Here is a 20,507-nt window from a genome sequence, read left to right as displayed (position 1 = left end):
GCTAATAATCTCCAAGACCAATACCCCAAACCTGTACACATTAGATTTTTTAGAAAACATCCCCCCAATGGCATATACTCTGGAGACATATAGCCACTACATAGAAACTAATAAGTACGTAACTAATTCAACATGTTGGAGATTAGGAAGAAAATGATTCTTCCCGTGTTCCCACAATTTTTGAGTATTTTCTAGATTTTGAGTCCCTTTAGCTATGCGTGCCAATCCAAAATCTGAAATTTTTGGACTCATTTTCTCATCCAAGAGAATGTTGCTGACTTTCAGATCTCTATGTATTACCTTCACATAGGAATCATGATGGAAATAAAGATGTCCTCTAGCAACACCCTGAATAATGTCAAAGCGTGTTGCCCAATCAAGCACTGCTCTCTTTCTCGTATCTGATCAGAAAATCAATGCACCTAGTTAGTGTAATCAATAATGGGTTTTCATAAATCATGACTCCCCATGCATGTTACAATGAAATATCATGAGCCTGCTCCCTTTTCAAAATTTGGTTAAAACCAGATTTCTAGCCTTCTTTCATTGCTACGAAATGCAGACAAAGTTGTATGAAATTAAAGTAGAAGTAAATGCATCATAGAGATCTGAACTGAACACACAGGGTACTCAAGAAGCAGAAATTCCGAGTTGGGTTTTTGTTAAAGTTTCTTACTTGATTTGACGCACAGCTGAACAAGGCATCATAAAACAGAGCCACCATACCAGTTTGATGGTGATCCGGGATTTCTTCGTCTCTGTCTTCATGATCAATGCTCTGGCTCACTATGGCCTCCTCTGCCTTCTTCTACGGTAACATTGCTACAGATAAAATCGACCTGAGAAAGATGCAACAACCTGTCTCGTTAAATGCCTCGAGAAGTAAACCAAAACGTAAATAAGAGTGAAAAGCCATGATCTTTTGCTTACCCGGAAGAGAATGGAGGGTTGTTTCACCTTGTTTAGAAAGTTTGACCTGGTATTTATAATGTAGAAAGCCACAGAAAGCCTGAGAGCTTTTCAAGGTTGCTTTCTGCAACTCCCAAATACCACTTGCCCGTAAAAAACAGAGAGTACGTAGTTTATCTTGTTTAACTTTTGAAACAAGAAACCAGAGCAGTTCGTTACTTTTTTGTTTTCCTGCAGAGTATTATTGAACTTTCAAGTTCAAAGAATTTACGTTACAGAGAGACTTGAATATAAACTTGTAAGTTGAAAGACTTGTCTGAGTTGTCTCAGACGAAGCCAAACACTGAATGCTGGCTTTTTTATGAGAATTGAATTAGCAACAATATCTGGGGGAGTGTCAAAGAAGATACTCACAGGTAAAAAGGAGGAGAAGTAGAGCACCATTGCTTAATATAATAGACTATCTCCCTTCTCTGTCTCTGTGCTTCTGTTAAACTGTTGCAGAGATTTTAGATAGCTTCTGTCAGTGTACTTGGTTCTCTCTTCTCTCTCTGTTTCCTGTGTGGCATGAATGATGCAGCACTTTTATAATAGCATGTATAGGAAAGAAAACTTCAATCTCACATAAGGCACATTTCATTTTCTAATGGAGAAAGTACTGTCAATTTGTTCAAAGTCATGAACACAAAACTTTGAATAATTCCTGCCTCCCTGTCTCACCAAAAAAACAAAATTCATAGGTTCCTACTTCCTAGTGGAGTTCATTAAACCAAACAATAAAATAAAAAGAAGTATGGCATTTCACTTGGGTTCTTACAAAATCTCACTACAGAACAAAAAGGAAAAAATTTCAGAAATTAAAAGAGTAGAACATACCCAAGAGGATTCAAAGGGAAGTGAGAGCATGGACTCGGAAGCTCTAAGGAGGTTGAACTGTCATTCCAAGAGCTGCAATTGAAATCGGAATCTGACGGCGGAGCTGTGACAACCCCAACCGGCGCCCAAAAAGCCGCCATGGCTAGCTCTTCTGCTTCTTAATTTGACAAAATTTTCGGTCAGTGCACAAAAAGGTTCATAATTTAAAGTTCTCATTTTGGGCTTTAGGTGTTGGGTGTACTGAATGAATGATTAGGTGACAGGCATCAAAATCTCGAACCACAATACCACATCATCAAAAAGGTTTCCAGTTAATTTTTGAACTACTCAAAATTTAGAGCATCGATGAAAGAACGTTTCAAAAAAAGGCAAAGAAAACTGAACATCCTTTTATTCATTGATAGGAATCAACTTCATGCAAATAAAGACAATGTTCACGTACATGCCGTATATACAAACTGTAAAAGCATCAGTGAGGGTCTATCTACTATGGGTTTTGATGCAACAATTTGCTGTTGCCTAACGTCCTTCGATCGTTGTAATGCTAGCTTCATTTTTGGAGGAATTAGTATCTTCATAGGATGGTCCAGGATGATAAACTGAGTTTTGAATGGTGAATACAGGCCTCTTTGGATGTGGACCATCTTTCTCGCTGCTTAGCATTAAAGATACATCCGCCATGGTTGGTCTATCAGCAGCATTGTCCTGTACACAAAGAAGCCCAACATGCACACATGTCATTACTTCTGATGAGGAGTATGAATCACCCAATACTTCATCTACTAACTCCAATGCCCTGCCTTCATTCCACATGTTCCAAGCCTGAAAATATTCACATTAGTTGTTGTGAAGACTTGTTAAGACAGTGCTGTATTTAGCTTCAACTTAATGGTTTAAGCTAAATAATGAGCTAGACTACATAAAATAAACTATTTTACATTAGGATTTAGAGTATGAACTTACATAGGCAAGGAAGCCAAGTTGTTGGTCATATAAATAGAAGCTGCTATTCTTCTTGCTGCTAATAATCTCCAATACCAAGACCCCGAAGCTATAGACATCAGATTTCTCGGAAAATATCCCACCCATAGCATACTCCGGAGACATATAGCCACTGCACAGTAAACACATTGGTATGTATCTGATAAAATTGCTTCTACTGGTTTCTGGCTTAAATAAAATGCCATGTGAGTGTGTAACAGAAAAACTAATATTTACCGTGTTCCCACAACCTTCTGAGTATTTTCTAGACTCTGCGTTCCTTCAACAATGCGTGCCAACCCAAAATCTGAGATTTTTGGATTCATTTTCTCATCCAAGAGGATGTTACCGACTTTTAGATCTCTATGAATCACCTTCACATAGGAATCATGATGAAGATAAAGAAGCCCCTTAGCAACACCCTGAATAATGTTAAAGCGTTTAGCCCAATCCAGCACTGCTCTCTTTGTTGGATCTAATCAAATATCCAGCGCATCCAATTAGAGTACTATCATCAACACTATTCATATTTCTCATACACACTACAATGGAACATAGTGTATCACAAGACTTCTAGCCTTAAAATTCAGTTCAAACAAGATTCTAATCATAAATTGCTAAAAAATAGACACACACTTGTATGAAAAGTAATGAATGCATAATGCATATCTGAACTGAACAAACACAGAGCATGTTAGATAGTGGTGAGCATTAAACTTGCATGTTGAATGTCTTGATTAGTCAAACTCAATGATACTTTGTGTCAATCGAGAAAAAATTCAATGACCAATTTGTGACTGTAATTTAGTTCCTGAGATTTCATTCATAACTATATTGAAAGAATAGACGAAGATAGAGAACTTTCAGGAGAATAAGATAAAGATGAGTAAAGTATTGCAGCTGAACATAAACAATAGTGAAACTAACCGTATAGAAAAGTATCCAAGCTTTTGTTTGGCATGAATTCGTAGATAAGTAACTTTTCATTCTGTTTGACAGAACAACCCATGATCCTGACAAGGTTTTTGTGTTGAAGATTGGAGATCAACAACATTTCATTCTTGAACTCCTCCACACCTTGTCCCGAGCTACTAGAAAGTCTTTTTACTGCTATTTCCCTCCCTTCGGGTAGCAACCCCTACACGAGTTACACAAATCAATAATTCCATTATTTCCTGTACAAGGTACCAGTTGGAAGTGCTATATATTTTTTCCTTAGGAAAGAAAATACCTTATAAACTGGGCCAAAGCCTCCTTGCCCCAGTTTATTTGTGATGCTAAAGCCGTCCGTGGCGATTACTATGCTATCAAAATCATACATCCTTAGCTCGGAGGAATCATGCTGTCCTATATACTCTCGAAGACCGTCTCTATAAATCTTAATCATACTAGTTGATTCCAAACGACGTGTTGTTAATTTGACATGTCCTGATTATGCAAAAAAAAAATATCAATCACTGAGTTGGAAAAAAACAAGAATCAACATTTGGATAAAAGATGATAAATATCAAATTCTAATATGCTAAATTAATTGACCCCTTAATTTAATTCTCTTACGCTTTTGGTTGGCACGCCACCTGTGCAAACTGAAGACTACAGCAACCAAGATACTCATAAATCCAATAGTTGTAAGGCTGGCAATTAATTTTATCGGCTTTCCTTCACCTGAAAATAAAAAACAATATCAACAAATAATACAAATAAAAATTAGTGCTGCAAGATTTGTGCAAGAGCTATTATCATTTACCTAGTTCTGAGCGTGCTAGGCGGACATAAAGATCTTCTCCAAGAGATGGAAACTGCTGTATATCAATAAGGTCTTTGGACCAGACCAAACACCCTATGTTATCAACATATGCATAAGCTAGGCAAGAACAATTATTCAGGCACTTTATCTTGCAGTCCTCGAACTTGTCTAGAACCACAGAAGTCAGATATTCATGAAAATCGGGTACTTTCAATCTTTCCATCTTCAAAAACCCATCTTTCCCTTTAGATGAGACTGATTCATTTGTGTGTGTCTCACAAGACAAATTTATTCGTCTCACACAACCTCCGGTCCAGTTTCTTTTGCTCCATTCCTCATTTGACTTGGGTATAAACCCTTTCAAACACTTGCAGATTGGAGATTCAGAAGCTTTGCAAACCCCAAAAGGTCCACAGGCACCATAATTGTTGCATGGATTTTCCGATGACTGCCAGTCATAGTACCATTTCTTGCCACTTGGTGAATACAAATTGCGCAGTATTCCTTCTGAAGATATGTCCATATATGCAAGAGTTTTATCAAATCCGAGAATTTTGTCAAAACTGTAAAACATATACCTGGTACCCTGTGTCACATTATCAACAAGAGTAAATGGAGATAGATACTGAGAATTCATTGTGGGTATACCAATAAACTTTGATTTATCCCATGGCCCACTTCTCCAGTGGGGAGTAGATCCATTAATCCAACTATACAACTGTGCCGGCAACTCTGCTGACAGTCCGACCAAGAATATCCCTGTTGATGGATCATTTTCACTTTTCCAAGATGTCAAGAAATTCTGTTTTCCAGAACCACTATCATATCCCAGCAACATGTTTGGCAGAAGTGAGTCACTAGGATTATTAAAACTCTCCCACAAATCAGCTCCCATAACATCTTTGGCAACAAAGTTTCCATTATCTAAGAGAACTGCAGATGAACAATTAGATATATTGGCTGACCAGACAGAAATCTGTTTCCCATCTACGAGCTCCAGACTCCCGCTACTGCCAATTCTCAAACTAGCCAAGGTGTCTGCAGCGGCAAGATGATTGTCTCTGTTAGCCACCCATACATATTTACGGGGATAAATACTTTTGTGCCACAAGCCTATATACTTGTTGGCAGAATTATTAGGACTGAAGAAGCCCAGTTCAAATATTAGGCCAGAAGAAACTAGAGTTTGTCTCTCTTCTAATGGGTGTGAAGGAGTTATGTTATATACTTCAGCATCGTACTGTGATGGAAGCAAACTAAAGAAGAATAAGAAAAACAAAGTAACACTACCCAGTTGCATCGCTACCCGAATATGTTTTGCAGAAGAACAATGTCAATTATTTTCTGTTTCACAAGGATAGCTATATATACTAAAGCAACTAGGCCACACAGAACTTAGCTTAGACCAGATAATTGAGAAAGTTCTATGGTAGTTCTACAAATGCTTTTAAAGTCATTGGGACAAATTTGATATAATCTAAGCTCCTTCTAGGTGATATTTGACTCAACGACGTACCTCCAAGACTTAAAACAGTAACCCTTGATAAGCATCAAGTTGACAATCTTCTTCTAGACCACAAAAAAAAACATACAACGTGTCCTCCAATCCCTCCATCAATGAAAGCTTACATCTTGAAACTATAAACACAATTATAGGAAGTAATCTAAGACTTTGGAGAATTTAAAAGACAGGCACTTTTGGTTCCAACACCCATTGACATCCCAATAGTGTGTCTGTCAAAACAATGACAAATAAAGTATAGAAATTCATTTTTAAGGCTGTTAAATTTCAGAAGAATGAAATTCGGAAGCAGAGCTCTGTTCATACTAAAGTATAGAAATTCATTGTTAAGGCAGTTAAATTTCTAACCAAACCTGGGATATTTCATTGTGATTGTCAACCAATAAAGCATATATTAGTAAATTTCACAGTGACTAAACGACATTTTATAGATACAGTTCACACCTCACTATCTTCTTTGGCCACTTTCAGATTTTCAACATATTAATTAGGATGAAAATAACGAACACGGATGGTGTCAGGCAAGTAAGCCTGTCAACACCTTGAGCTGTAACATTGTTACAGCACACCATTTGAGACCATTCACATCTCTCTATCTTTTTTGGTCACTTTCAGTAACATTCAAACTGTAATTGAGCTGCTATAACATTGTTTTCAACCATGTACAAGATTAACATGCATTAAGTAAAAGAATTGAACTTTAAGTGAAGGAAGCAAAGCATTGTATGATATTTTCATCCTGAGAGAGACCCAGATTACATGCAAAGAAATCATCTGATAGGTAAAATTCAGCACAAGAAATTCAGAAAAAGTAAATGAAACCCAGTAAATATCACCCATGACTTTTCTCCCCCAAACCCTCAACTAAAACCAATCAATTAATCTCTACATCAAAGAATCATAACACCTATCATCATCATCATCATGACAAAATAGCTAACATACATTAGAACTTGATGGAAAAGATTGAAACTTTGCAATGTTCTGAAATTTAGAGTAGAAACAATTGAGTACCTGAAAGGAGTAAAGGGAAGTGAGAGCAAAAAGCTTTGGATTTTTGATAAGTTGAATGGTTTTAGGGAGTATAAGACGCCTGGCGGAGATCCAACAAGCCGCCATTGACGGCTTTCCTTCTTCTTCTTATTCTTCATTTTCTCTTCAGTTTCTTCACTTCCTTGTTTCTGTGAAATGGGAATTTTTATTTTTTTTTGGTGGGGAGGTGGGTGATCATAATTGACCCAGTTTTATATTTTAATCTATAATAATTGACATCCGCAATTAAAATCTTATATTTACCTGTGTTACTTGCATGAAGCAAGCAGCACACACAAAAATTACAAAAAAAAACAAAAACAAACAAACAAGTAAAAAATTAGAATATCTGTGTTTGAGACTTTGATCTCATCAAAGCCGGAGAGGGATCTTTTTGGGTGGCGTAAGAGAATTGAGGGAAGCCAAGCAGCGTCGTGACTAGTGTGTTGATGAGTGATGACTTTCTCCATATACATAAGTTGATAAGATCATCGGGACATGGGGTTTTAAAAAGAAATTAATATAATTAGTTATTATTATAAACAAGTAAAGAATTACAGGTATGGATTAAAACCCCTGCCTAATGTTGCATCGATATATGGTGCGCTTGTGTCTCAAAAAGTTAAATAACTCAACAATGTATATTTTGGTGAAGAGAAATTCTTAGGTAGGAGCGCGGGGGCAAACGTACCTGCGACGTGGTACGCCCAGCTAATTATATTTCTCTATTTTTTTATTATATTCTGAAACTATCCATGTTTAATTAAAATAAAATATCCACAACATCCCCTGCATAAGCAATTATTGGTTGGGAGTACCGCCACGTAACATGTCTGCCCTGCCTAAGAACCTCTCGATTGGTCATGATCAAATATTAAAATATCAGTTTTTACATATCTATCAGAACTTAAAAAAAAAAAAAAAATTGATATCGAGGATTTATTTTTTTAAAGAGTTAATTTATTGGATTTATATATAAATAGATATGTATGTCAATTTCATCTATATCCAAAAAATTACTCTAAGTGATTTAAAAATCGCTCGCTAGTCTACAAAATTACAATAATCAGACTAAAACATATGACCCATATAATACGAATTGTAGTGATGAACATGATAGTAATAAATCTCTTTCAAAGTGTCGACTATTTCCCATCTAAGAAGATAATAAGAATCAATCCAACTGGATAACTGGTCATTTACTTCTCCACATTGATTATATCCATAAGTGTCATAGCCACATTGATTGTTGCCTTCATCTTAGGTGATTTGAGGTCCAGCTGTGCTTTGTACCAAAATTTATATAGTAAAAACTTAGGTCTCGTTTGATTTGCGGAAAGGAAATTGGTTCCGTGGCCTTTTCCATGAACATGGGAATCTAAATTTCCCACTAGTTTCCCTTCCAATGTTTAGGAATGTCAGGAAAGTAATCTGAATATGCATTATACTTTTCTTTCCAATGTTTGGTTTGTGCATGAATAGGAAAGTAAGCAACATCAAATTTCCAATAGCATCCTTAATATAAAAACATAAACACTTCGAGATTCAAAATTTTCTTGGATAAATTGGTAATAGTCTTTAAAATAATATTTAAAATAGGCAATTAATATGCAATTAATAAAGGAAAAGTAGAAGGGAAAGTGAATCACATAGGGTGTGGGAGGATCCATTTCCCCCCTATTTTGTTGTTCCTTTCATTGGGCGTGCCAAACACATGAAACGATCAAGTTTCTATTCCCAAGCTTTCCATTTTGCGAACCAAATGAGGCATTAAAGCAACTTAAGCAACAACAGACATGGTACTTTGATCATCAGTTGCACCTCTAGTCCTCCTCCCATAAACAATTTTCTCTTTAGCAACGTGACCAACTGTTTAAACTCCGTGGTTTTCATCTTGGGTGACATGATCCATATAATAGAGAAAGATGAAGTGAGTAAGTTATCTTTTAAAACATGGCTCCATCAGGTTTGTTATCTTTTGTTGAAATTGCTCCATCATGATTTCTCCTCATTCGGATTCTCTTTGAGGGGATTACTCCTTATCCGGATTTCCTTCGAGGGATTACTCCTCACTTAGATTCTCCTTAATGGGATTTCTCCTCACTTAGATTCACCTTAAGGGGATTACTCATCACCCATATTTACCTTCAGAGGTTTTCTCTTCACACATATTCACATTTAGGAAATTACGTCTCACCTAGATTTGTCTTCAGAGAATTTCTCCTCACGCAGATTTCCCTTGAAGAGATTTCGCCTCACTCAAATCTGCCTTGGAAAGTTTCACCTCAATGCATTTTTTTCAAATAGGTCACGCTGCCTCTATTAGGTCATTTCTTGACTAAAAACTGTTTTTAAAATTTTACACCTTTACATAACATCCATATTCCATAATCTTCTCTGTGAATAATTGACGATATCAAATAAATTTTGCAAAAACACTGGAAGGTAAGATATTTTCCCTCTATGTGTATTTTTGAGAGTTTTGAATTTTGGTGAAATCTTTGACACCAAACCAAACGCTACCATTTCAAATATCTAATAATAGAGATTTAGATGAATCAATTTAGAGGAATTCTTTCAATGAAAGTGTAAGACAATGAATTCCCATTTTGGAGACCATCTATTCGAGTTCCATCAAAGGATAAAAAAATTAAAACAACACAAAATAAAATAAAAAGTATTAGACTACAGAAAAATGGTATCACCAAGTGCATACTTAATATTTTGTGCATAAAATTTGTAAAAGCATCAATATAGACTTTTGGAGCATCTTCTAAACGAAAAAGACCTTCATATACTACCAACTAGAAAGCCTTTAATATGTACAAGAACCCCTTGAGAATCACTAAAAGGCATTGCATTGCGATGTACCAATTTGCTGTTGCTTACCGTCCTTCAATTATTGTAATGCTAGCTTCATTTTTTGAGGAATTTGTATTTTCATAGTATGGTCCAGGATGATAAACTGAGTTTTGGATAGTGAATATAGGCCTCTTCGGATGTGGACCATCTTTCTCGCTGCTTAGAATTGAAGCTACATCGGTCATGGCTGGTCTATCCGCAGCATTGTCCTGTACACAAAGAAGCCCAACATGCACACATCTCATTACTTCGGATGAGGAATATGAATCACCCAATACTTCATCTACTAACTCCAACGCCCTGCCTTCATTCCACAACTTCCATGCCTGAAAATAATCCCATTAATTGTTGTTAGGATTTGTCAAGACTACAAAGTTGTAGACAACAATGACATTAGGATTTAGTATAAAATTACATAGGCAAGGAAGCCTAGCTGTTGGTCATAAAAATAGAAGCTGGTATTCTTCTTGCTGCTTATAATCTCTAATACCATGACCCCAAAGCTGTAGACATCAAATTTTTCAGAAAATATCCCACCCATGGCATACTCCGGAGACATATAGCCACTGCACAGCAAACACATTAGTACGTATCTGACAAAATTACTTCTTTTGGTTTCTGGCTTAAAGAACTTATTCTCACCGTGTTCCAACAACCTTCTGAGTATTTTCTAGACTCTGTGTTTCTTCAACTATGCGTGCCAATCCAAAATCTGAGATTTTTGGATTCATTTTCTCATCTAAGAGAATGTTACTAACTTTTAAATCTCTATGTATCACCTTCACATAGGAATCATGATGAAGATAAAGAAGCCCTCTAGCAACACCCTGGATAATATTAAAGCGTGAAGCCCAATCAAGCATTGCTCTCTTCGTCGAATCTAATCAAATATTCAATGAACCCAGTTAGTGTAGTAAAGTTATTCATATTGCCCATGCGCATAGCAAAGTGATTATACTCATTTATATGCGTGTAATTATATCTAAAACACTATAAATAAGTAAATCCTCATGTCAATTAATATGTAATTAATCCATTTTTATTTACTCTGTAGAAAATAAGCGGAATTGCGGATTTCGGAAGAAGTTGTGCGAAATTGGAGCAAAATGAAGTTTACGAGAAAATGACAAAATTATGGATGCAGTCAACTTTAGTCAACGCCAACATAGAAAAGAAGGAAAAAAAAAGAAGGAAACATTTTAATTAAACAAATTGTTTAATTAATTAATGTGGGCTCGTGGAAAGCAAAAGGAAGACTCAGCAGCTTAATTAACCAAATGGTTAATTAAGCATGTTTGCACGTGATGTTAGTCCTAGGCCTTTCCAGTTATCCCATAAGCCACTGCCACGTAGCACCTAATCCTCTTTTCCCTTCTCCACAGCCGGGATGAAATCTGCTGTCCCAAAAACCCTCTCCCAACACTATCCCCATGCTTTGATTGGCTTAGAATGATTAAAAAAATCATTATCTTAATCTTTCTTTCATTTTCTAATCTTAATGGACCAATCAGAATATGGAGACAGGCTTGGCACATGGTTTTTGGGGACAGCAGATTTCATCCCCTCCACAGCCATTCACCGAGAAGACGGCACGCACCCATTGTCCCATTGGGATTCCTTTTATTCTCTCTCGACACCAGCAGCAGGGGGAGATAAATCTCTCTCCTTGGAGAGAACCCTTGGACAGCGCCGCACAACCCAATCCCAGATCCATTTTCTCTTTCTTCTTCTCTACAGCCGAAACACACACCAACACCACCCCATTTCATTCCTTCCCATTTTCTCTCACCCATCACCTCACCCAATTTATCATTCTCCACCATTTTCCAAAGAAAATCAAAGGGCTTTTACTACCCACACAATCAATTGCTCATCAACACTAAGAGATTTTATTTTTGGTAAAGAGTAGGGGCTTAATATCAAGTTGGGTTTATGTTTGCCTATAGCAAATTGTGAATCTACCTTGTGTTCCTCTCTCCTCTATCATTTCTCTTAATTTCTTATGTATTTGATGATGTATTTGCTAATGGGTTGTGAGTAGTTTAATTTTGGGAGTTAGGGTTGTGAAGCCCTAACTCATCTTGTATAAATATTGATGCTTTAATTTTAATAAATGCAATTTTCATTGTGTATGCTTTAAATCCGAATTTATTGGTCATTAGAAGCATGTTTCTAGGCTTTGTCACCCTTTGAAATTATGTTGTGGGCAATTGTGATGAATAGATTGATAAATTGACAACTTATTGGTCTTGTTGCATCTAGGATTTAAGTGTGGTAACCATTAGCTAGCTTAATTGTAGCTAAGCTTGCTTGGGTCTCTATTATCTTGCACTCTAGGCCTCTAATTTTAGATATTGCGGCCTTAACCGGCGTAATGCCTAAGTTAGAGAGTTGATTGTGGCCCTAACCGGCATAATCGATACACCGAAAGGATAATTAGTTTAGTAGCCTTGACCGGTACTAAATACGGGACTTAACACATATAGGAAATGCATGCATTTGTGAAATTGGCATCGATGTTTACAAGATAGTTAGTGTGAATCACCCGACACTCCCATGTTCCCATTAATTTGAAAATCCAAATTTAATTTCTTGCTTGATAATTAGTTGTTTGTTTTTATTTTAGTTTGCATTTAATTTAGTTAATTCTCTATTCAAAACTCCCAAACAAAATTCTACCTTCCATTGTGGATAACTCATTTGGGCTACAAGTTAGTGGCTTTGATTAGGCTTAGTGTGAGCTAAGCCGAGCATTGCCGAGGCTTGGTGCCTTGTGAATATTATTTTACTTTATTTTATTTTCATTTTTCATTGTATGCTTTTGAGTTACTCTACTGCCAATTACCTCGGTTAGGTCCAACGCCTAATCCCCGAGGTACGATAATCAAGGTTCAAATACTTCCCTTACTTGACAACGATTCGTACGCTTGCGAGAGTTTATGAACCAAGTCACAAAGAAACATTGACGATCACTAGACTTCTAGTATAACTAGATTTCTACCCTTTTAAGTGTTAAAAAATAGAGTAAGTACATAATACATATCTGTATTGAACATATACAAAAAATATTTGATAGTGGTGACCAATAAACTTGCAGGCCGGGTTGACGTACTGTCTTCCTCAGTCAAACTCTATGATAATTAATTTTTTGCTTGATAGAACTTTTCAAGCATATATTTATATTAAAAGGAATATAGGTAAAGATGAATAAAGTACAACAGCTAAAATAAAAAAACTAGTGAAACTAACCATATAGAAAAGTATCCAAGCTTTTGTTTGACATAAACTCGTAGATCAGTAACTTCTCATTCTCTTTAACACAGCAACCCATCATCCTAACAAGGTTTTTGTGTTGAAGACTGGAGATCAACAACATCTCATTCTTGAACTCTTCAACTCCTTGTCTTGAGCTACTAGATAGTATTTTTACTGCTATTTCCTTCCCTTCCAGTAGCATCCCCTACACGATGTCCACAAATTAGTCATTATAGATCTTGAACCTTCAAACATGCTATATATGCTTTTCCTAGCAAAGAAAATACCTTATAAACTGGGCCAAAGCCGCCTTGACCGAGTTTGTTTGTTATGCTGAAGTTGTCCATGGCGATCGATATGCTATCAAAATCATATATCTTTAGCTCCGAGGAATCATGTTGTCCTATATATTCTCGAAAACCGTCTTTATAAATCTTAATAAAACTAGTTGATTCCAAACGCCGTGTTGTTGATTTGACATTTCCTGATTTTGCAAATAAAACTATCAATCACTGAGTTGGAACAAAACAGGAGGCAACATTTGGATAACAGACGATCAATATCAAATTCTTATAATGAGATGAATTAATTGACCCCGTCATCTAGTTCTCTTACGCCTTTGGTTGGCACGCCACCTGTGCAAACTGAAGACTATTGCAATTAAAATACTCATAAATCGAATAGCTGTAAGGCTGGCAATTAACTTTATTGGCTTTTCTTCATCTGAAAAGAAAAAACAAAATCAACTTACAATACAAACAAAAATTAGTGGTATAAGAGTTGTGCAAGAGCTATTGTCATTTAACTAGTTCTGAGGGTGCTAGGCGGACGTAAAGATCTTCTCCAAGAGATGGAAACTTCTGCATATCAATAAGGTCTTTGGACCAGACCAAACACCCTATGGTATCAACATATGCATAAGCTAGGCTAGAACAATTACCCAGGCACTGTATCTTGCAGTCCTCGAGCTTGTCTAAAGACACAGAATTCAGATATTCATGAAAATCGGGTACTTTCAATCTTTCCAACTTCAAAACCCCATCTTTTCCTTTTGATGAGACTGAATCATTTGTGTTAGTCTCACAAGACAAATTTGTTCGTCTCACACAACCTCCAGTCCAGTTTCTTTTGCTCCATTCTTCATTTGACTTGGGTATAAACCCTTTCAAACACTTGCAGATTGGAGAGTCAGAAGCTTTGCAAACCCCAAAAGGTCCACAGGCGCCATAATTATCGCATGGGTTTTTCCATGACTCCCAGTCAAGATACCAGTTCTTCCCACTTTCTGAAAACATTTGCCTCAGTACTCCTTCTGAAGATATGTCCATATATGTAAGAACTTTGTCACCTGGAATTTTGTTAAAACTGTAAGAGTTATACCTTGTTCCCGGTATCACACCAATATACTTTGATTGATCCCAAGGCCCACTTCTCCAGTACGTAGGGAATAGATCCATTAATCCAAATGAACGATTGTGATGGCAACTCTGCTGACAATCCGACCTTGAATATCCCCGTTGATGGATCATTATCACTTTTCCAAGATGTCAAGAAAATCTGTTTTCCCACCATGCTTGGCAAAAGTGAGTCACTAGGATTATTGAAACTCTCCCACATATCAACTCCCATATCATCTTTGACAACAAAGTTTCCATTATCCAAGAGAACTGCAGATGAAAAATTGGATATATTGGCGGACCAGACAGAAATCTGTTTCCCATCTACGAGCTCCAGACTCCCGCTGCTGCCAATTCTCAAACTAACCAAGGTGTCTGTAGCCGTAAGAGGATTATCTCTGTTAGCCACCCACACATATTTACGGGGATATATACTTTTGTGCCATAAGCCCACATACTTATTGGCAGAACTATTAGGACTGAAGAAGCCCAGTTCAAATATTAGGCCAGGAGAGACTAGAGTTTGTCCTTCTACTAATGGGTGTGAAGGAGTTATGTTATATACTTCAGCGCCATACTGTGAAGGAAGCAAACTGAAGATGAATAAGAAAAACAAAGTAACACCACCCAGTTGCATCCCTACCCTAATATGTTTTGCAGAAGAACAATGTCAAATATTTTTTGTTTCACAGAACTAAGCGTAGACCAGATAATACAAAAAATTCAATGCCAATGCTTCAAAAGTCATGGCAGACAAATTTGACATTATCTAAGATCCTTCTAGGATATCATTTGACAAATTTGACGTACGTAACATTGAAGTTGACAATAAACCTTAATAAGCATTAAGTGGAGAGTTTCCTTCAAACTTAGTGAGCTGCTGTAACATTGTTTTCAGTAACATGCAAACTTAGTGAGCTGCTGTAACATTGTTTTCAACCATGGACACAATTAATATTGAGTAATAGAATTGAACTTTTAAGTGAAGGAAGCAAAGCAGTGTGTGATATTTTCATCCTGCATGAGAGGTAAATTCAGCAACAAGAAATTCAGAGACAGTAAATGAAATCCAGTAAATATCTCCCATGACTTTTCTTCCGCCAACCTCTCAACTAAAACCAAGCAATATCAACATTAAAGAATCATCATAACACCCATCATCATCATCATCATCAAAAATAGCTGGAATACATTAGAACTTGATGTGAAAGATTGAAATTTAGCAATGTTCAGAATTCTGCAGAAGAAACAATTCACACTACTAAAATAAGCCTCATAGGATACATATTTTATTCTGTATCTTTTGCTTTAGAGGATATGGATAACCATATTTAAAACTCATTAGATACGGTGCAGCCTCGGAATGAAAAATACTTGCAGGTTCCAGTAGTCAAAAGATACGGTTTATTTTGTTGTGGGGTCCATCTATTATCAACTTTTAATTTATTTTGTTTTCTTTTTTTTTTGGACGAAATTTATTTTGTTTTCTTTATTAACAATTTTTTATTTATTAACAATTTATTTTGTTTTATTTATTAACAATTTATTTTTCTATTTATTTGGTATTAATTTAGGTATTTAGCCAGGTAAAATACAAGGAGTATTTTAAATTATGTATACTCTGTATAATACTTGAAGAGTCCAATCAAAACTTGTCTCATCTAGACCGAGCGGCCATTTCCTCTCCTCCACCATCAGTCCCGCCCTCGTCCCAAACTTGCTATAATCGAACAAGCAATAATTCAAACTACCCAGCAGATCAAGCAACTCAAATCGGAGTAGAAGAAGACGAAATCGGCTTATAGACCACAATAGATCAACCCATATTATATTCTCTAGTAGATCTCGGGCAAACTTGAAGCGAGTGAATGATCACCTTCAACTGAGATGAATAAATGGCTGAAAGATTAGAATTTATTATGAAATCACAACATATATATATATATATATATATATATATATATATATATATATACTATTATTAAGAGAAGAGGCTTTGTTAGCCAAAATGCATATGAAATTACATATGGATCCTTACATCATATATTAATTTGAAATTATATTTAATAACTAAGGGATAAGAAGGTAAATAACAAAATCAAAATTGAAAAAAATAAGAAAACAATAATTTACTTATCTGCAGATAACTTCCTACTTACCCACTATGTGCATTTCATCTAAGACAAAACTTCCCACTATTTGCAATAACTCCCCACTTATTTTGAAAAAAGCTTTTCCATATCTATTTAATTAATAATTATCCACACCCATCGGGTGTGTTTTGTTCTAGTATATATATATATATATATATATATATATATATATCAAGTCTAACGTGTGAGAGTTAGGGTTCCGAAGCACCGGCGGTGGTGTGATAGGTGGTGTATGTGTGACAGATCGGACGTGGTTCGCATGTCCTGGTGCCCTCCTTTCATCGTAGAGGGGTGGAGTTGGTTAACCGGCCCGAAGTTTGCTCACCATGGAGGAGGTTGTTGGTGGTTTTGTCCGGAAGCTGGCAATTTCATATCCGAGTGTGGTGGAGGTGGTTTTGCCGGAGAAGCCGGCTGGAAATCGTTCACAACGTTTCTTCATGGTGGGAGAGTTGTTGACCTGTAAGCCCTACCGGACAGAGGCCCTCATTAGTACTCTTAAGGGTCTCTGGGTTCCGAAGAATGGACCGGTGGATAGATCGAGAATTACTGTCTGTAGCCTAGAAGGAAGCAACAGGATGTTGTTTTCCTTCAAGTATTAGGCGGACGTGAAGTGGGTTGAATATCCCGTTCCATCTTCTTGCTCCATTGACGCCAGCACCATCTGAAGTTGATTAGCTCTCTGATCACTACTTTCCTGATCAGGTTTCCTCCCAGTTGCCTTCGCCAACAATATGTTCAAAGCTCTGATGTGGTTTTTGTACGCTCTGTTTTCTTGCATCACTTCTGTCACTTTCTTCTCCATAGACAAAATCTTGTCATCGGCAACCATAATCTTTTCCCATAGCACCTTAATATGGTTTGCCAAGTTTTCATTCGCTTGTAAGATAGTCTTCATTTTCTCCTCCATTTTCTTTTTGTCATCTTCATTTTCAATCACTGTATTCATCTCCTTTAGGAGAACTCTCATGTTCCCAGTAACCCTTATGTTTTCTCTTCTTTCTCTTGTTGACTTGCTTGCGGAACCTGCAACCAATAAAACAACAAAAAAGTCAAAAAAAAAAAAATACCAATATTGGGGCCAATAGAGGTCTATTGGGGGCCAGTAGACACTTTACAAACCCTGTATTGAGGGGCAATAGATGTCTATTGCCCCCCAATAGAGACATTATAAACCCTGTATTGGTGAGCCAATACAGGTCTACTGCCCCGCAATAGATCATTTGTAAAGTTCCAATGTACCTGCTAACTTACCCAGTTGGCGAAACTTGGTGTTTCCTACTCCTCTTCCATATCCAACAACTTGATGAAGTTATGTTCTAACCATGGGCCTTCTTTTATTAATTCCTCTGGCCAGTCTGGATTCTGGTGGACCTTCTGCAGGTTGACATCTCCTTTATTGACCACCTCACAAATCTTGGTTTTTCATTCTCCATTCCTTGAATCCAGTTTCTGATCTTTGTCTTCTCCAAGAACCAGTACTGTTAAAAAAAACTATTTTTGTTAGTAAATGAATAACAGACACCTAATTATCCTGTATGGGGGGGGGGGGGCAATAGACATCTATTGCCTCCCAATAGAGACATTTTAAACCCTGTATTGGGGGCCAATAGATGTCTATTGCCCCCTAATACACCAGAAAATTTTGTATTGTACTTACATACATGAGAGGGAGGCAGCCAAAAAGAGTTGTCTGATGATCTTTTCGGTACATCTGAAGCCCATCCATCAGAAAATCTAGTACCATCTTTGCCCAATTGAAGCTTTTTATGTTGTCTAGGTCTTCACAAGCGTTGATGAGGTCCCATGTTAAGGTTGTAGATGTCCTGCTGAAGAGGAATGCATTGAAGAGGTACATGATAAGCAGTGCCGCGATTATCTTGGGATTAGCCTTCTTCTTCTTGTCGAGCTCCGTGCTGAGTGCCTCTTCCAGTTCAGGTTTGATTACTGTTTCTTTTCTCATATTGACATCAAATATCGAAGATGCCTTCCGTTCCTCCTTGAACACCTTCTTGCTTAGATCCCATTCAATACCAATGGTTGGCAGGTCAAACAATTCATTTATGTCTTCCAATGTTATTTACATTTCTGTCTCCCCAAACACAAACTTGTTTTTTTTAACGGCAAAGTACTTCAGTATAATCTCCAAGTCGGCCTCATGTTTGTGGAGCTGAGTTTCGGTGAGCTTCTTCTCGAAGAATGGTCGGATCATCCCCCAAAATACAGTAGTACTCGAAATATCCCAAGCCTCTTTTGGAATTTTGTCTCTGTATGGTGTCAATCAATCTCCAGAAAGCACTTAGCGTGCATTTCTGTTGCCTACACTCGATATTTGCCTTTTCTTTTGTATCTTCTTTCTTCTTCCTTCCCCCTTTCTTTGGCTTTTTCTCTTTTGTCTTTGACTTTTCCTTTTTAATCTTCTTTTTCGTTGTTTGTTCATCCTTGTCGTAATCAGACTCTTGTCTTTTTTTACTCCTTTGACTTCTTGTCTGCACATAAAGACTTTGTGTCGTTTCTCTGTCATCTTCTTCTTCTTCTTCTTCTTGTTCGACTTCATCTGTTTCTTTTTCTACTTCTTCCTCTGTTTCCGCCTGTTCTTCTGTTTCTTTGTCTTCACTAGAAGTTTCTTCTTCTCTTCGAGATTTCTTCTTATTCTTTAATTCTGTCATGCTTTTTTGAAGTGTTTTCTGTTGTGTTTCTTCCATATCTTCTTCAGAGCTGGAGCTGACTTGTGGTCGCTTGGTTCTTGCCATTCTGTTCATAAACAAATTAAAAAAGAAAAATTAATTATTGCACATCAACAGATCAACTATTGAACTCCAGTAAACATTTATTGGGGGCCAATAAACATCTATTGACTCCCAATAGATGATTATGTTGTGGGCAATAGTCATATATTGGTCCACAATAGACATCTACTGCCCAGAACAGAAGTTTCTATTGTCTGAATAGACATGTATTGGCCCCCAATAGACATCTACTTTCCCACAATAGAAGCTTCTATTGGGGGCCAATACATGTATATTGGCCGAATAGACATGTATATTGTCTCGATAGACATGTATTGGCCCCTAATAGACATCTACTTCCCCACAATAGAAGCTTCTATGAGGGGCCAATACATGTCTATTGGGACAAATATACATGTCTATTGTGGGCCAATAGACATGTCAATTGAGGGGATTGAGGGCCAATAGACATCTACTTCCCCACAACAGAAGCTTTTATTGGGGCAATAGACCCCTATTGGAGCAGTAAGGGTTTGTTAACCTGCAATAAGCTCACAATACATGTCCATTTTCTTATTTTGCAGTTTTTTGTTTCCCAGTCAATATAAAACATTCAATTTGTAATAGATTTTAAACTGAAACCCTAGATTTAACAGATTTTGAAACATGCAAAGCCTATTCTTTCATTTACCCACTCGATTAACGAAACCTAGGCTACGAACAAGTTCATTTTCACAGAAAACTAAAGAATCTGAAACGGAAAAGAGATTTTGACTCACTTTCTATAATCCCGATAGCGTAGAACGTTAAATCACCGCCGGCGTTGGTCGAGTGAGTAGCGGTGGTCGAGAAACTGAGTATCGAGGGCGAGATTCGTAGACCTCGAGTCTCTGAATTGAGAGCGAAAGCGAGAGGAAGAGTATGAGACGGTTGTTTTTGAAACTGAAAAATTGGAGAAACCGTACCGCCTAATTTGTATAGTGGGTTGCCATATTATGTAATTTTGGAGCTTTCACTGGGTAAAATGGTCTTTTCAATTCGTGTTTG

General features: G+C 36.9%; 3 protein-coding genes across 5 annotated transcripts; all 3 read right to left on the bottom strand.

Moving 5' to 3' along the window:
* Positions 1–2,154: 2,154 nt before the first annotated feature.
* On the bottom strand, positions 2,155–7,445 carry LOC133729764 (G-type lectin S-receptor-like serine/threonine-protein kinase At1g61370). Of its 3 annotated transcripts, none has more exons than XM_062157331.1 (8): positions 7,050–7,445; positions 4,514–5,551; positions 4,324–4,431; positions 3,998–4,194; positions 3,694–3,904; positions 3,004–3,241; positions 2,749–2,899; positions 2,155–2,607 (listed from the first exon to the last, which is right to left on the bottom strand). In XM_062157331.1, exons 2-8 carry the CDS (start codon positions 5,406–5,408, stop codon positions 2,305–2,307), a joined length of 2,103 nt encoding a protein of 700 aa, XP_062013315.1. In that variant the 5' UTR covers positions 5,409–5,551; positions 7,050–7,445; the 3' UTR covers positions 2,155–2,304. The 3 variants fall into 3 exon arrangements, with proteins under 3 accessions (XP_062013315.1, XP_062013316.1, XP_062013314.1); XM_062157332.1 differs by lacking the exon at positions 7,050–7,445 and adding an exon at positions 6,030–6,381; XM_062157330.1 differs by lacking the exon at positions 7,050–7,445 and having other exon boundaries at positions 4,514–5,987.
* Positions 7,446–9,717: 2,272 nt separating this feature from the next.
* Positions 9,718–10,512, bottom strand: LOC133729760 (cysteine-rich receptor-like protein kinase 19). Its single transcript, XM_062157328.1, has 2 exons — positions 10,345–10,512; positions 9,718–10,255 (listed from the first exon to the last, which is right to left on the bottom strand). Exons 1-2 carry the CDS (start codon positions 10,510–10,512, stop codon positions 9,953–9,955), a joined length of 471 nt encoding a protein of 156 aa, XP_062013312.1. The 3' UTR covers positions 9,718–9,952.
* A 55-nt stretch (positions 10,513–10,567) lies between these two features.
* LOC133731406 (G-type lectin S-receptor-like serine/threonine-protein kinase At1g61500) lies at positions 10,568–14,641 on the bottom strand. The gene is made up of 5 exons (XM_062158784.1): positions 14,125–14,641; positions 13,800–13,907; positions 13,472–13,668; positions 13,179–13,389; positions 10,568–10,809 (listed from the first exon to the last, which is right to left on the bottom strand). The coding sequence occupies exons 1-5, from the start codon at positions 14,639–14,641 to the stop codon at positions 10,568–10,570; spliced, it is 1,275 nt and encodes a 424-aa protein (XP_062014768.1).
* Between the last annotated feature and the right edge of the window lie 5,866 nt (positions 14,642–20,507).

Source organism: Rosa rugosa, chromosome 2 (genome assembly GCF_958449725.1).
Source record: "Rosa rugosa chromosome 2, drRosRugo1.1, whole genome shotgun sequence".
Lineage (NCBI taxonomy): Eukaryota > Viridiplantae > Streptophyta > Magnoliopsida > Rosales > Rosaceae > Rosa > Rosa rugosa.
Note: the sequence above shows the minus strand (reverse complement) of the source record. Positions and strands in the feature narration are given on the sequence as shown.

What these genes read in the sequence shown, in the direction of transcription:
- LOC133729764 (XM_062157330.1), bottom strand. Translation starts at nt 5,813, where the DNA reads ATGCAACTGGGTAGTGTTACTTTGTTTTTCTTATTCTTCTTTAGTTTG. An exon ending in CTTGGATACTTTTCTATACG is followed by an intron (nt 3,242 to 3,693) that starts GTTAGTTTCACT and finishes ATATTTGATTAG; the next exon opens with ATCCAACAAAGAGAGCAGTG. An exon ending in CAGAAGGTTGTGGGAACACG is followed by an intron (nt 2,900 to 3,003) that starts GTAAATATTAGT and finishes TTTACTGTGCAG; the next exon opens with TGGCTATATGTCTCCGGAGT.
- LOC133729760 (XM_062157328.1), bottom strand. Translation starts at nt 10,512, where the DNA reads ATGTGTTTGCTGTGCAGTGGCTATATGTCTCCGGAGTATGCCATGGGT. An exon ending in AGCTAGGCTTCCTTGCCTAT is followed by an intron (nt 10,256 to 10,344) that starts GTAATTTTATAC and finishes GATTATTTTCAG; the next exon opens with GCATGGAAGTTGTGGAATGA.
- LOC133731406 (XM_062158784.1), bottom strand. Translation starts at nt 14,641, where the DNA reads ATGGATCTATTCCCTACGTACTGGAGAAGTGGGCCTTGGGATCAATCA. An exon ending in CTGCAAGATACAGTGCCTGG is followed by an intron (nt 13,908 to 14,124) that starts GTAATTGTTCTA and finishes TTTTCTTTTCAG; the next exon opens with ATGAAGAAAAGCCAATAAAG. An exon ending in GCTTTGGCCCAGTTTATAAG is followed by an intron (nt 13,390 to 13,471) that starts GTATTTTCTTTG and finishes GACATCGTGTAG; the next exon opens with GGGATGCTACTGGAAGGGAA.